At 45.9% G+C, this 13622-nt stretch overlaps 1 protein-coding gene across 4 annotated transcripts in view; it reads right to left on the bottom strand.

Annotated features, from left to right (window-relative positions):
- KANK1 (KN motif and ankyrin repeat domains 1) overlaps positions 1-13622 on the bottom strand; it is a 127599-nt gene that overhangs the window by 17996 nt on the left and 95981 nt on the right. For all 4 annotated transcript variants that reach the window (XM_066987889.1, XM_013192146.3, XM_048051706.2 and 1 more), the window contains exon 4: positions 6672-9326. In XM_066987889.1, coding sequence (XP_066843990.1) covers positions 6672-9326 — 2655 coding nt within the window. The remainder of the gene's footprint in view (positions 1-6671; positions 9327-13622) is intronic.

Raw genomic sequence — 13622 nt, 5'->3', positions numbered from 1 at the left:
CTAGCAGTTTGAGGGAACAAGAACACCTGTTTTTAATTTTCTAGAAGTAACCTCTGCTCCTGAATCACTTGCGCTGTTTTTGAAGACCTCATCAATTTAAACCAAAGTGACAGCAAAGCTACTACATGTCAGCATCAGATTACTACAGGTCTTGCCTGGCACCTAAAAAATCTGTTTTTGTTGTTAACATGCTACTTCCTTTCCTAACTGTGGACCTCTCCTTCCATCTATCACAGCGTAAGTAGCCATGAAGTCACAGAGTAAGCAGGCTCAGCGAACTGACTGGATTGAGTTTTAAACAGTACTTTTTCCCTGGATTTGTGCTGAACTCATGCTAATCGAAGGCTGGCCTTTACCAACTTTTGAAAAATTCCTTTTACTCTAATGAAGGCAAACCCGTGTAATACTATAAAAAACACGTAGCTTGACAGTACTCTTAAGCCAGTGGAAATCATGAGGAGTGCAAACGAGGCCAGGGGAATTAAATACCAGTGGGATGAGAACCTAGCATGCTGGCTGGAACATCACAGGCTTCCTATCTAAAAAAAGGGCACGAGCTTGCTGCCTATGCAATAGCTGCACAGAGATTTTATTTTTAAACTGTTGATGGGGCAAGCGTTTATTTGTGCCATACTCTGATAAAAGACAACCACACAAAATATACACTCTCTACTAAAGACAGTGCATAAGTGTTGTTAGTAGTATATCACAGAACCACAGAATATCCTGAATTGCAAGGGACCCATGAGGATCATTGAGTCCAGCCCCTGGGTCTGCACAGGACCACCCAAAAATCAGACAGTATGCCTGATTATACAGCAAAGAAACTTCTTCTGCAAACTGCATGAATTTTTCAGGGTAGCGCTCAGCTCACTACGAAATTACGACAGCCAAAGAGCACTCAAGTCTTCTGTCTCTTTAAGAAGGTATTTTTTCGTACAATTTTTAATCCACTTTCCATTTGGTCTACTAATGGTAACAAAACAAAAAAAAAAAAAAGAAGAAGAAAGAAAGAAAAAAAAAAGCCACAAACCACCAACATTCTAAGGTAAATAAAGAGGCACCGATGAGCAAACATGGTGTGTTTAAACATTCACAATGATTGATATTATCCCATCCACCTATGGACAACAAACGTGTTATCTTCAGAAGACTAAATGCAGTTTCATTTTAAAACATATTTTTTAGTTAATACAGGTTAGAAGTCAGTAGATTTTAAATTTCAGAACAAAAGATTGCCACACGTGACGTTTTTATACGACAAATTGACAGAAGCCTGACTCACTTCATGATTCATGGTAAATGCTGTAACCAACACTTGGTTCCTGGGAAACTGTTCCTTTTAACTGGAAGGCTCTGGCCCATCCAATTATAACAACAACCTCAATTTCAGTATCACTCTCACTGCAACTCTCTTCTTCATGTTGAGAAGCTGCTTTCCATCCCCAATCTAGCCTGTGAAGCCAGTATGTTGAAACTGGAATTCAAAACTGGTTCCTTTAATTCAAGAAGACTGAACACAGTAAATGACAGCTGATCAGCTTATTTATGACATGCTCTCTTTTCCAGCACAAACGCATGTGAAGCTAAGTGAAAGCTATCCTAATTTCCCTGATGAATGGCTGATCAAAGCATCTCATGACACTGTGCACAGCAAGAGAGTCATCCCAGTATTTCTTTTTTCCATTCTCATTTTATGAGAGGTTTATCTTCTCAGCTGATGCTTTGTTGTTGCTTGAATATTATTACAGCACTTCCTCGGAAGAATGGGAATCTCCTTACGTTAAATAAGAATAGGTGTGCCCGTTACCATGCGAGCTGAACTCTGAACAAAGCTCAGCACCTGAACATCATGTTCCTGTGCCACAGTGTGGGCAGAGAACTGGGGTATTACCACTGCCACCCTAACAGACAAGCTAGTAGACCAGAGCTTGCCACTCTCTCTAAGGCAGCTATATATTCAAAATAAAAAATAATAAAAAAATTAAACCACTTGCAGATCCTACTCTTTATTAACTGCAGCAAAAACGAGGAGAGAGAGCAGCCTTCGTATTTAAACATTCCACGTACTGCTGCTACAGAATGAAAACAGCAAATGTCCTGATGATAATAATGATAACAGCAATAAGCTTGTGTTAACACATGACCAAGGATGGCATGTCAAACCTCTTTAAAGAGGTTTATGGAGATTAACTTGAATAATATCTTTACAGGACGATTACTGACCAGATCTCTGCTTCTCTTCTGATACAAATAGATGGGTATTTAAAACAGAACAAAACCCAGTTAAACCCCTCAACTCCTAATAGAGAGGTCATTACCATTTTCAAATGACATGGGCATTCGAGCCTGTTGCAACCAGCAGGTCAATAGATAGCACCTCCCATGTGAAAAATGCAAAAGAGGCACTGTATTCTTGGAGAAGCCAGTCAGACACACATGAAGAAACAGTACGCATCTGGTATACAGATGGGGACCATCTGCATGACTGCTTTTCACCACACACTGTCTTTCAGGGAATATTAAAAACACATCATGCACGTCATTTATCCTCTTGCCAGCAGAGAGGATGGACCCTGTTTGTTTCACAAACAAGCACATCTGTACAGAAACTTAAACCTAGTGATTAAGACATGCACCTGTGGCAGAGTTGAAGCTGCTGTGTTCATTCAGTTGCCTAAAAGTAGATAATTACTGTGATCTGCTGCAGCCTGCAGCCTTACCAGGCCCACTGGCATGCCAGGACGTTGAACACCCCTAGGCTCCTGAGCCTCAGGCAAGCCTCCAGTCTTCAACTGCATTAGCATGATTCATGCTGCCAGGATAATAAGGGCTATCAACCACCAAGCTACACAGTCTCTAAGAGAAAAGGCTACAAATGTCAAACAGAAGAGAGGTGAAGTGACAACACCTTTCTCCAATTTGCTCCTGTTTCTGCATTACGAATGACACCAGTGAGCAAGACAACCATTGCCACAATACCTCGCTGGTGTACAACACCAGCTCTGGACAGCTAGAGGCATCTCATACCATAGCCAATCTTCCAGTTTTTCCATCTTCCCTCAACCTGCCTCCTCAGCTCTGGGCGAAAGAGTAGAAAACCTTGAAAGGTCTTTCCACCAGATGGCATGTCATGTTTTCCTAAGCCCCACAAGTCTTTATGACACCACTTGCTTCTCACTTCATTCACTCTCTCCCTCAAGTCTTTTTTTCAGGAAGTTAACTCCTGTCTTGCAATGATCAGTGTAGTGATTTCACTGGGGTGCTCTGTAAGGACTGTTCCAAAAAGTGAATGCAAAACCAAATCCAAAGATCACTGAGGCAAAGTAACCAGTCATTTTCAGAACATGCTCAGGTAATTTTTCAGGGCAAGAGCAGAACAGTTGTTTTCAAATGCCAATCTTGCAAACTCCTTGTCTATGAAAGACATCCAACTGTAAGATTTCTTCGTGAAAAGCTTATGTAATTGAGAAGCCTCCAAGTTAAATTAAGCCTCTGGGTGATGTTTTGTAAAATACATCACATGCAGTCAAATGTACTTTTCTGAAACTTCTCAAAAATTCTGTAACAATAAATGGAGAGACAAAGCAGACTTGACTCTCTTTTAGCCCTGTAGGCTGGCTACACTAAGAATAAAGACCAGTAGGCATCTAGGTTTGTAACCCACATCTGTACGATCCAGCTGGACAGACACCGTGCCAGTGCTGGCTAAAATCATGGTATGGAGTGGAACTCAGTTGTCTGGACAGCGGATTTGATTTCCCTGACACCACGCAGGCTCCTGAAAGACAGCACCTATGTAAATAGGAGTTGCTTAGCTACTGAAATGAAGGTGTTTATTTTGCAAGAAGCAATACATTAATTGCTGATAGACCCAGTTTGCTGATAATCTCACAGGTCTGCTCGGATTGCCTCTAAGCAGGGTAGCTGTGGATGCAGACCGCATCTCATTCCAAAAGGTCCAGCTCTCTCATCTGCCTCCCATCACTGCTCACCAACTTGCACCTGCTGTGAAACTGCAGACACCTCTGCAGCACGTCCCCTACCCCGCAGGGCTGATAGAGAAAAATCTATAAAATGGACAGAATTTGACTGATGTGCTAACTCGGGTATTGGTAGCAGTACGTACCACTAACTATTTAACCTTTTTAACACAGCAAACTGGCCTGATGCTGCTTGCTGCTTCTGGTACCCAAATTACACACCTCAGAGCTAGCCTAGGTGTTTCTGTTTTTTGGTTTTTTTTTCCCCTAAATGGACCTGCCTCGAACAGGTGCTTCCTAAGGAAGCTCTTTGAACAAAACATTAACTACAACACTGCTGCTGCTCATCTGGAACCAGCAGCTTCTGTCTCTGTGTTCAGCCTGCTTTTGTAACAAACTGAGGTTTACGATGTCATGCCTCTTTCAGTAACTCAGACTTAATTTTTTGTATTTACACAGGCTTCAGAGAAACCAGGCTGAGATGACAGGACTGGAGAAAGGCGTGCTGTGCTGTTTGAGTTCACACACAAGACACCCGACAAGCTATATCCAAGAGACTAAATTTGGGGAAAGACATAACAAGAGCTCAAAAGCTTCTGTAAGATACCAATCTATGAGCATAAAGAGGCTTTATTAGTTCCACTGCTTAGAGAATTACTTAAGATAGTACACTTCATTCAGCAAAAAGCCTTTCACCGAAAAAGGAACACATGACTTCTAAAACCACAGAAACAGGCAGCAGGAGTAGCAGATAACAGTAGCAGTAATAAAAAGAACATTTTCAGAATTAATGGAAAGAGAAGGGGAAACATTTCAGGCTTATGATCTCTTCCTATTCTTATTCTTCATGTGTCTAAACTGTTACAACCTAGAGCCCGATTTATGCATGCAGTCATAGCATTTAGTTCTCATCAGGGACTAAAAATAAATAGATTTTACACTGAGCATCCACTGCCAAAGATAATGGCATTACACATTAAAATAAAAATATTCCAAAATAATTTTGTCAAGAATGTGAAATCCAAATCCAAGTAAGAACATCTTTAGTAAAATATGATCCATTACTCCACCTGTGTCTAAATGCTTTTGAGTCTCTAGACTCCACATTTGATACTGTGCAGTAAAAGTAGGGAAAGGAATTGAGGATTTACAGCTAGTAAAAAGTCTGGTTCACTGTTTTTAAGGACACTCTTGGTGCTTGGTGGATACACTTATTATCAGAGTATCATTACTTGCAAGAGCCCAAAATATAAAATGCATACCAGAAAGATAATAATATTGCATATATAGTATAATATTGAATGTATGCAGACAGGATATCATACATTTTCTTTACTGCTACATGAATGTTGCTTATTGCTTTTCTATGGGAAGCTAAAAATTTTACTTCAGTACATTTAATGGATGGTTCCATTTAGCACATGAACCTTGAAAATTACCAGATTTACCAAGCTGCCTTTTAATAAAAATAGGTAACTTAAGAGAGTAAATAAGCTGGAAGAGCTTTATATAGCAGTGCATTAGCTAATAATATTATGCTCACATTATGCAGTATTTACTAAAACATTTTTTTTTCCAGTTCAGCACCCATGATACAGATGCATTGGTACACATTTTTCCCATTTCCCTAACCTCTTGTTTCAGTTACTGTGTGGTGAGACCAACAAGACACTATCTAAGTCACTGTTAGTCATTACCTACTGGTGTCCAGTAAGCCAACATTTATGAATTGAATAGTACTGTAGCTGGATTCACCACCATTGTATTACAAAAGGAGTTTTTGTTATTGTTGTTGTGGTTTTTTTTTTTTGATTATTAGACTCCCCACTCCCCACCAACAGCAACAACAACAACAACAAAACAATATGCAACTTCACCCCAGGGAATAAAGAAATCCCTCAAATTAGTTGTATGGATTTTCCAGTTAATACATAAAATGGAAGGGGTATTTAAATCTCAATTCTTGCCTTTCCTGAGTGTCACCAAAACCTCCAAAAGTAATCACAGCTTAGGCCTTTCAAATACGAGGCTCTAATTAGGGATTAGGACAAAAAGAGAAGATGCAAGATGTGGTTTTTGTGAAGCACTCTGGATTTGCCCATTATAAAGCAATAAACACTGCTGAAATGGGGAAAGCACCCCATAGTTCTCTCTCTGACTGGGAAGAACAAGGAATGGAAGAAGTGGAAGAAACAGTACAAAACCTGGGGATATGTCTGTGGAAACAAGTCAACTTGATACAGGCGTTGAATGTGACTTAGAGCCATCAAATCTGTCATTTTAAATTTTTGAAAATAGCAGGCCAAATTTAAAGGAAGGACAACATTCCAGTTCCACAGACATTAAACTAGATTGCCTTAAGAGTTATAAAATGGAGTCAGCACCTTGGATGGCGGTCAAATTCGGCACACTTTAGATACCTCTCTTGTATATCCCACACTTAATCATTCAGAGTCGTCATCATTAGGCCCTTTAGAGCCTGCTGGACTGGGACAGGTAAAACCACCTCCAGCTTTTGAGTTCCAGTTACCAGTGGTGGGCTGAAGGGAATAACGAATGGGCTCATCCACCAGCACCACCACCACGTTCTGCATTTCACCAGGGAGAACTAGGTGACAAGCTTCCAGGTGGCAAACCCACCGCGCTAGCAAGGGGTGTCACAAATGTATGTTGGGACACTCGGCTTACCTGACACAGTGCTTCTCTCCACGCACTGTTTCTGAAGGTCCAGGCTCCGCAGCTCCTCCGTGCTGGCGTATTTCATGACGGAGTTGATGGATGTGAGGGTGCTGATCAGCTGCGAATTGAGAGAGCCAATCTGGGAGTGCGGCTCTCCAAAGGCTTCAGCCAATTCACTGTAATTTTCGGCAAGCAGCATCTGCTGCTCCTGCAGCAGCTTCTGCACGCGCTCGATATAGTGGTCCAAGCCCGTCCTAAGCTCCGGCGGAGGGAGAGGGTTCTCCAGAAGGCCGCTCACAGATTCGCACACTGGCTCACCCCCAACACCAATGCTCCTGGTGCCAGTGGGCACAACCACCAGAGGCGGGGGTCCACAGGCAATGCTTCTCATTTTAAGCCCAACTAGGTAGTTCTCATTAATGTTTATCTGCCCAACGCCACAGTCTTTGGTTTTGATCGCAGAGGGCTTTTCAAAGCCAGGGTGACTTGAATACAAGGTCCCCACTCCGACCGAGCGCGTTTTAGCGGACGCATGTATGTCCTTCACCCGCCCGTCCCCAACGGCCACAGTCCGTGTCTCCACGCTCACCGTGTTGGTCTGCTTATTGTGGCCGCTCGGGACGGTGTTGGTGCTGCAGTCTGCCAGCACCAGTACCTCCGTACTGGTGCACCGGCTCACCGTTTCCAAGGCAGTGCTGGTGTGCTGGCTGGCCGTAGACGGCACGGCCATGACCGTGGCCTCTGCCCTGCTCACAGCCTCTGTGGCTGTCTCGCGGGACACGCACTCCTTCGGGGAGTGGACGATCACATCCACCGAGCAGTCCCCGCAGCCTACCGTCCTCGTCTCTCTGACCTCCTGCGCCGTCCTGCAGAGACTCAGGTTGCCCACCGACTCCTCCGTGTTGACGCCCGTCTCGCAGACGCTCGTCTCCACGCCCACCTGCTTGTCGTACAGCTCCACGCACCTCCCCGTGCACTGGTCCCGCACCTCGGCTCTCTCCCTCACAAGCCAGCGGGTCATCAGCAGCTCGGGGCCCACCGCCGTGCTCCGTACCACGGGCTGGCAGGAGGTGCCGATGCTGCTCATCTGCAGGTGGTTCCCCACAGACGAATCGGCGACGCTGACGTGGTCTCCCACCATTTGGTCTCTCATTGGCACCACGGCTTCCACCGTTCTGCTGACGACAAGGGGCTGAGCCATCGTGGCTTTATCTACTTTTTTCCTAGACCCAGCCGCCTGCAGCTCCTGTTTTAATTTGGTCATTTCCCTGTCATGGGTCGTTTCCTTTAACTGAACCTCCAGTCTATAAATCTTCTCCTTAAGGGCTTCGATGGTCTGCTGCTGAAGCTCTATTTCTTTCTCAACTTCTGTAGACAAGCCAAGCATGGCCTCCGTCACCCCAACCCCAGACTCTCTCATTTCTTTCTCTGTCCCCACAGCTACTTCTCTGCGTTGCCTTGAAGATCTGTTGTATATAACCACGTCGTTGATGTTTTCATCAGCGCCAACAGCAACAGATCGGCTCTCTTTTGTCAGGCTTTCTCTATTCGCCCTAAGGTTTGATGGAATCTCATAGTTGCTGTCCTGGATTTTTTTCTCCAGCGCCTGCATTTCAGCAGTCAACTGCCTGAACTCCTCTATCCTCTGAGAGCTCTGCTCCATGCTGTCCATCTCATCCTCACAATCTATGTAAAGTTCTCCGCCTCTTCGGCCCTGAGACAGGTGTTCCCACTGCTCTGCATTTCCCGCACTGTAAGATCGTTTTCTGAAACCGTATGTCTCGTTTTGACTGGGTTTCCTTTGGCTTTTGAGTTCTGCCATCATGTGCCTCTTCTCTTCCTGTAACACTGAAATTTTGACCTGCAGCACAGGAATGGTCTTGACTTGCTCCTCGAGCTCCTTGAGGCGCTTGAGGGCAACTGCCATTTGTTCCCTGATGTGCTGCAGATGCACTGGGCTCACATTGGTGACCGGGGTGGAAATTCCCGAACTCATCGGGCTGTGCCGGATGGAACTGCCCAAGGACGAGCTGAAGCAGGCGCCGTAGTCTCCGCTCCCCTGATACCCGTTCTGGAGCTGCTGAGACATATGACCATACCCACCGGACCCCACAAAAGAGGGGAGGGAGCTCGTTGAGCCCATGCCCCCGAAGCTGGAAAGTCTGGGCCTGCGGACATCTCCTGGTGTGACCTGCATCATTCTCTCCTGTTCAAGTCGCCTCCGCGTTTCCATGAGGGTTTTTGTCACATGGAGGTTGTGCCGAGGAAGCTGTGGGGAGGGAGGAGGGAGCTGCTTACTCTCAGGGACGGTTAAGTAGGAGGGAGATACTTCAAATGAAACCAGTGGTCTCACAGCGACAGATGAGGTTACTTGACTCCTTGCTGCCAAAAAAGACTGCTTGTTCTCATCACTGTTCGATGAAGAGAGAGACTCTGTGGAGGTCCAGCCACTGCAATGGCCACCAGAGTTCTTAGTACCCGTAGAGGCTGGTATTGCTTTCCTCTTCTTTTGGATGTTTAATTTCTTAATGGTATTCCCCTTTTGAATATCATCCACATACTTGAGGAAATCCAGGTCTAGCTGGTAACCATAAGGTGTTTCCACAAAATAGGGGTCTTTCCGTTCTTTTTCATCTTCTCCATTTACAGCTACTTCCTCTTTTTCTGGAAAAGAAGAAACACAATCAGCACGTGGAAAAGAAACCATGTCTGAGCAAACTGGGCGCTAAAACACAAGGGCACAAGGGTGGGTGCTCACAGCATGCCCACCGGTGGTGGAACGGCACCTCAGAGGGGACTGACATCCTGCTGATTTACCCTCAACACTGAACCCCAATTAACTTCCTGGATGTTAATCAGCAGGTTTTCAAATGCTGAGAAGTGCATACACGTACAAGCATACTGACAACTTCCGTTAACAAAACGGCAGAGAAGTGGCACAGCTTAGTAGCAGTCCCTCCCCAAATCCCTCCAGTCTTCCCACGTAACATCAGGCTTTCACACACGCTATGCTGCCACACAAAGACCACAGGACTACACTGTACTGCATGAATCATCTGGAGACCAACTTGTCTGGAGGGTATATTCAAACAGGCTACGGAACAGGAACTCCAACCCCTTCCTTATGCAACCAGTGCCATTAGACTGATCCGCAGCTGTTTCACTGCTTGGAGAACTTCTGCCGCAAGAGCAGCAATACCTGCTCACTCTTTCCTGAGCTCAGGTTAATTTGAGCAGTGTCTCTGCCCCCTTCACATCGTCTACACCAAGCCCCCCCACCCCCCGCACCAGCACAGACAGCTGGACCCACTTCCAGCAGTGTCCTGACTTTCACCACTGTAAGAGAAACCGGCATCTGTCTCGCGGTCAGGAAAACTCGCCCACCCTCCGGACACAGTACTCATCCGTCCCCACAGAAATCTAAATACAACTTCACCAGGTCTGCTGGGCTTCTGTGGGCAGCGTATTTATACACGGTGCTGCTACACAACCCGCTCCTCCTGCCCCACTTGAGAAAAAGAAAAACAACTGCTGGGAGTTAGGAGAGGCGCTGGAGGAATAATAAAAGACCGCTTTCCGGTTACCTGAATTAGCTACATGCCTCTGCCCCCACGCTGCAAATTTTCCAGCCACGTATGGCTAGGCCTCCGGTAAGGCTCCTCGCTGTCCCGGCTGCATGTGTCACCAACAAGCTCCCCTTCCACCACAGCCCTGCCTCCCGACTCGCTCATTCTTCACCCCGTAAGGAAAAAAATATAAATAAAATAAAAGAGGAAATCCCGCATTAGCGCGAAGGTGGCCGGGCAGGGCACGGTGACTTCAGGGGCTGTGCTCTCACCGCGGTGCCTGGTCCCAGACCAGGATGGAAGAGCAGCAGCGCCTTTCCCAGCTCCGCGCCGGCTTATCTCCGCGGGCAGGGAAGGGTTAAGGGCTTAAAGGCGCAGGACGCGGTGCCTGCGCTGCGCACCCCCGCTGCGCGCCGCGTACGGGACCCTCCGGCCGCCACCAGCGCCCCCGGCTCCGTCTCTGTCGCCGTGATTTTTCAGCGCGGCCACACCGGCCCCACGCGTGTCCGATCCCCCCGGGCCGGGCCGGGCAGGGCGTGCTGCAGGCAGCTGTGTCCGACAGTGAATTTAGCTGTGGGTTTTGTTTTTAAATAGCTGGGTTTGGGAAGTCGTGTCCTCTTAAAGGAATATAAGCCTCCGGAGGGGAGAGGGAAAAAAAAAAAAAAAAAAGGAAAAAAAAAAAAGCCAACAACCTCTGCTCGCTGCAACTACAGGAAGTGACTTAATGTTGCACTGAAAAGGTTTGGGAGGGGAAAAAAAAAAAAAGCAGGCTCCTGTTTTTCCAGTTTCCTTGGCATGCTTAAGGAAAGCTTTGTCTACAGACAGTGTAACTGCTTTCATGGCGATCTTTTATGCTTTTGGCTAGCAGGGGACACCCCCGAGCAGGAGACGGAAGCAGGATGCTGCTCGGGGGAAGCCTACCTTCCCCGGTTGGGAATGGGATGGAGACCTGAGTCAGGCAGGCACCACGACAGCGACACAAGCAGGGCTGACCTGAACACATCGGTATCTCCGTCTTGCAAGCGGCAGCATGTGGACGGAGCCTCCAACAGACACAAACAACCCACCCAGACCACATGTTTTTGCTGGACAGCCAGTCTGTCCGTATGCTGTGGTATTTACTTATAGATGCTCCCAAAATAGCCATTTAAATACCAAAGTGGAAGCAAAAATACACGTATGCACACATACTCCAAGCACATAAGCACCCACAGCCCCTTACAGCAGGACTGCCTCAAGGTTGGGCAGGGAAAAAGCCTCCAGAACTCCCACCGGCAGGAGGGAATGAGACAGAGCAACCTCCAAGTTGCTCTTCCTCCCTGGATTCAGTTGTCCAGATTCTCATCCTGGCTCTGTTTTCCACGTTCTCCACTGACAAACAATTCTCCACAGCCCACAGCTCCTGGCCCTAGGCTAATCACCCTTCCCTCTCCCCCTGCACACTAAGCTTTGCCCCCACTCTCCCATTGCCTGTATTTTCCTGGGCTTTTTCTACCTTTCTCCCGCACTTTGAGCTTCTCATCCATTTTCTCCATTCATGTCCCCACACCTGTTCCACCAATTCTAACCCCAAATCTGGTTATACCCTCACCCCTCATCCTGAGCTTGTTGCTAGGCACTTCACCCAGCCCATGTAAATTCAAGCTCCATCATACTAACTTTACCTGTTCTCTCTTTCTTCCCAGTCCCTTTCCTCTGCTTGTCTCGGTTCTTGTCTTCCTATCCAGCGACATCCCTGATTCTCCCATCACTACACCGGTGTAGTCAGGCAGCTCCTGTAAGCTGTCCCTGGGCACAATGCATAAGTGTTGGATGGGGGAGGGAGAAACAGGCTCTTTGGAAAGTCCCAGGACTTAAGAATTAATGCATCTATGGAAAAAATATTCATAAAACCTCTAAAAAGACATGCAAATTGCATGTTAAGTCATAAGAGCCAAACTGGAATCTCAGATAATTTTTTTGTCCTTCATGGAATAGTATTGAGATTGCTCAACAAAAACCCATCAAAAATAAATAATCAAAAAACCACAATGACACCGAATCGTTCGCTAAACCTGTCCACAACACCTGCAGGCAGTTAAGTGTCTTCACAATGAAATAAATCCACTTGGTCCTCAGCTTAAGCTGGCAGCAGTAAGAGGACACAGTTCATATCTGCCACTCCACAAGCACGAGGCTGTCTGTGGAGCTGACTTTGCATATTACTTCTTAAAACAACACAATGAACACTCCACCAACACAATCCCAGTATTATGAGTTGATCTTTGGAGACATTTCTTGGTACGTTAAGACAAACAAGGGTCGGGCATGCAATCCGACAACAACAACAACAACAATGCAGCATGCAGGAGCTGCGCCAAGCCTTTGTGCATTTTGCTGTCTCAGAGAAAGGGCCCAAATGGGTGTGCCTGTTAAGCATGGGAACAAAGCAAAATGGATGGCTGTTTTCAGGCAATAAAAGTATTTTGTTGCTTTTAAAGGAAAAAAAATATATATAATGAAAAGGAAAGGAGCACGCACCTGATAAGTGTCTGATAAGAGAAAGGTCTGAGTGCAGACCTTTTTCCTTTCAGTCCTTAGGTCCTGGATGAACCACGGATGCCTTTACCCTCTGACCTTGCTAGGTGAGTACCAAGTGCTATACAAGCCAAGTACCTCAGATGAATCTCAGAGAAGGCTGTATCTATATGCTCTTCAGGAGGAATGGCAAGCTTGTCTCATGCTTAGAGACCTCAAGTGAGCAAGAGATTCCTACCCCATTCATCCCAAAACACATAAAAGTACAACAGCAAATGCCGGACAGGTCAAATGCTCTTGTTAGGCTTCTTGTCTCATCCTTCGCCAGCTGAGCAGAGACACTGCTATAATTAGAAGGACTGTTCCCCAGTCTCTGTAGTACCTCAGGCAAATTTTAATCACATCGTTGCGTTACACTGAAAAAGTATGTGAAGACACACACACACTTTTGTCTGTGAAAATGTTGCAGACATTGCCATTTTCTTCTGAAATGTCTTTAATTGCAATAAGACATTATGCTTTTAGGCAAGTACCTGTGAAGTAAGATACTTCATAAAGCACAGAGGCCTTATTGTGTTACTGTCATTATTAATGCATTTCTCCAGAAGTATGCAAGAGTTCATTTTCCTCTCCTTACTGCATGATAATCATGGACAGGACACAAGCAACATTTTAAAAATGCACTCTTCTGTTCTTGTCTCCTGCACTGCTGGGACTGGCTCTGTCCAAACATTCCAGTCTTGCCAACTTCCATAAAGTTATATCCTATCCAATGCACTACACAAGAGCATCAGTATATTAAAGTATTGAGTTAGCCCTACCCAAGTCCACACTAATCATGCCTGCTCCCAGACCAGGAGAACTGGAAAAAAACAGG

This window comes from Anser cygnoides, chromosome Z (genome assembly GCF_040182565.1).
Source record: "Anser cygnoides isolate HZ-2024a breed goose chromosome Z, Taihu_goose_T2T_genome, whole genome shotgun sequence".
NCBI lineage: Eukaryota > Metazoa > Chordata > Aves > Anseriformes > Anatidae > Anser > Anser cygnoides.
Note: the sequence above shows the minus strand (reverse complement) of the source record. Positions and strands in the feature narration are given on the sequence as shown.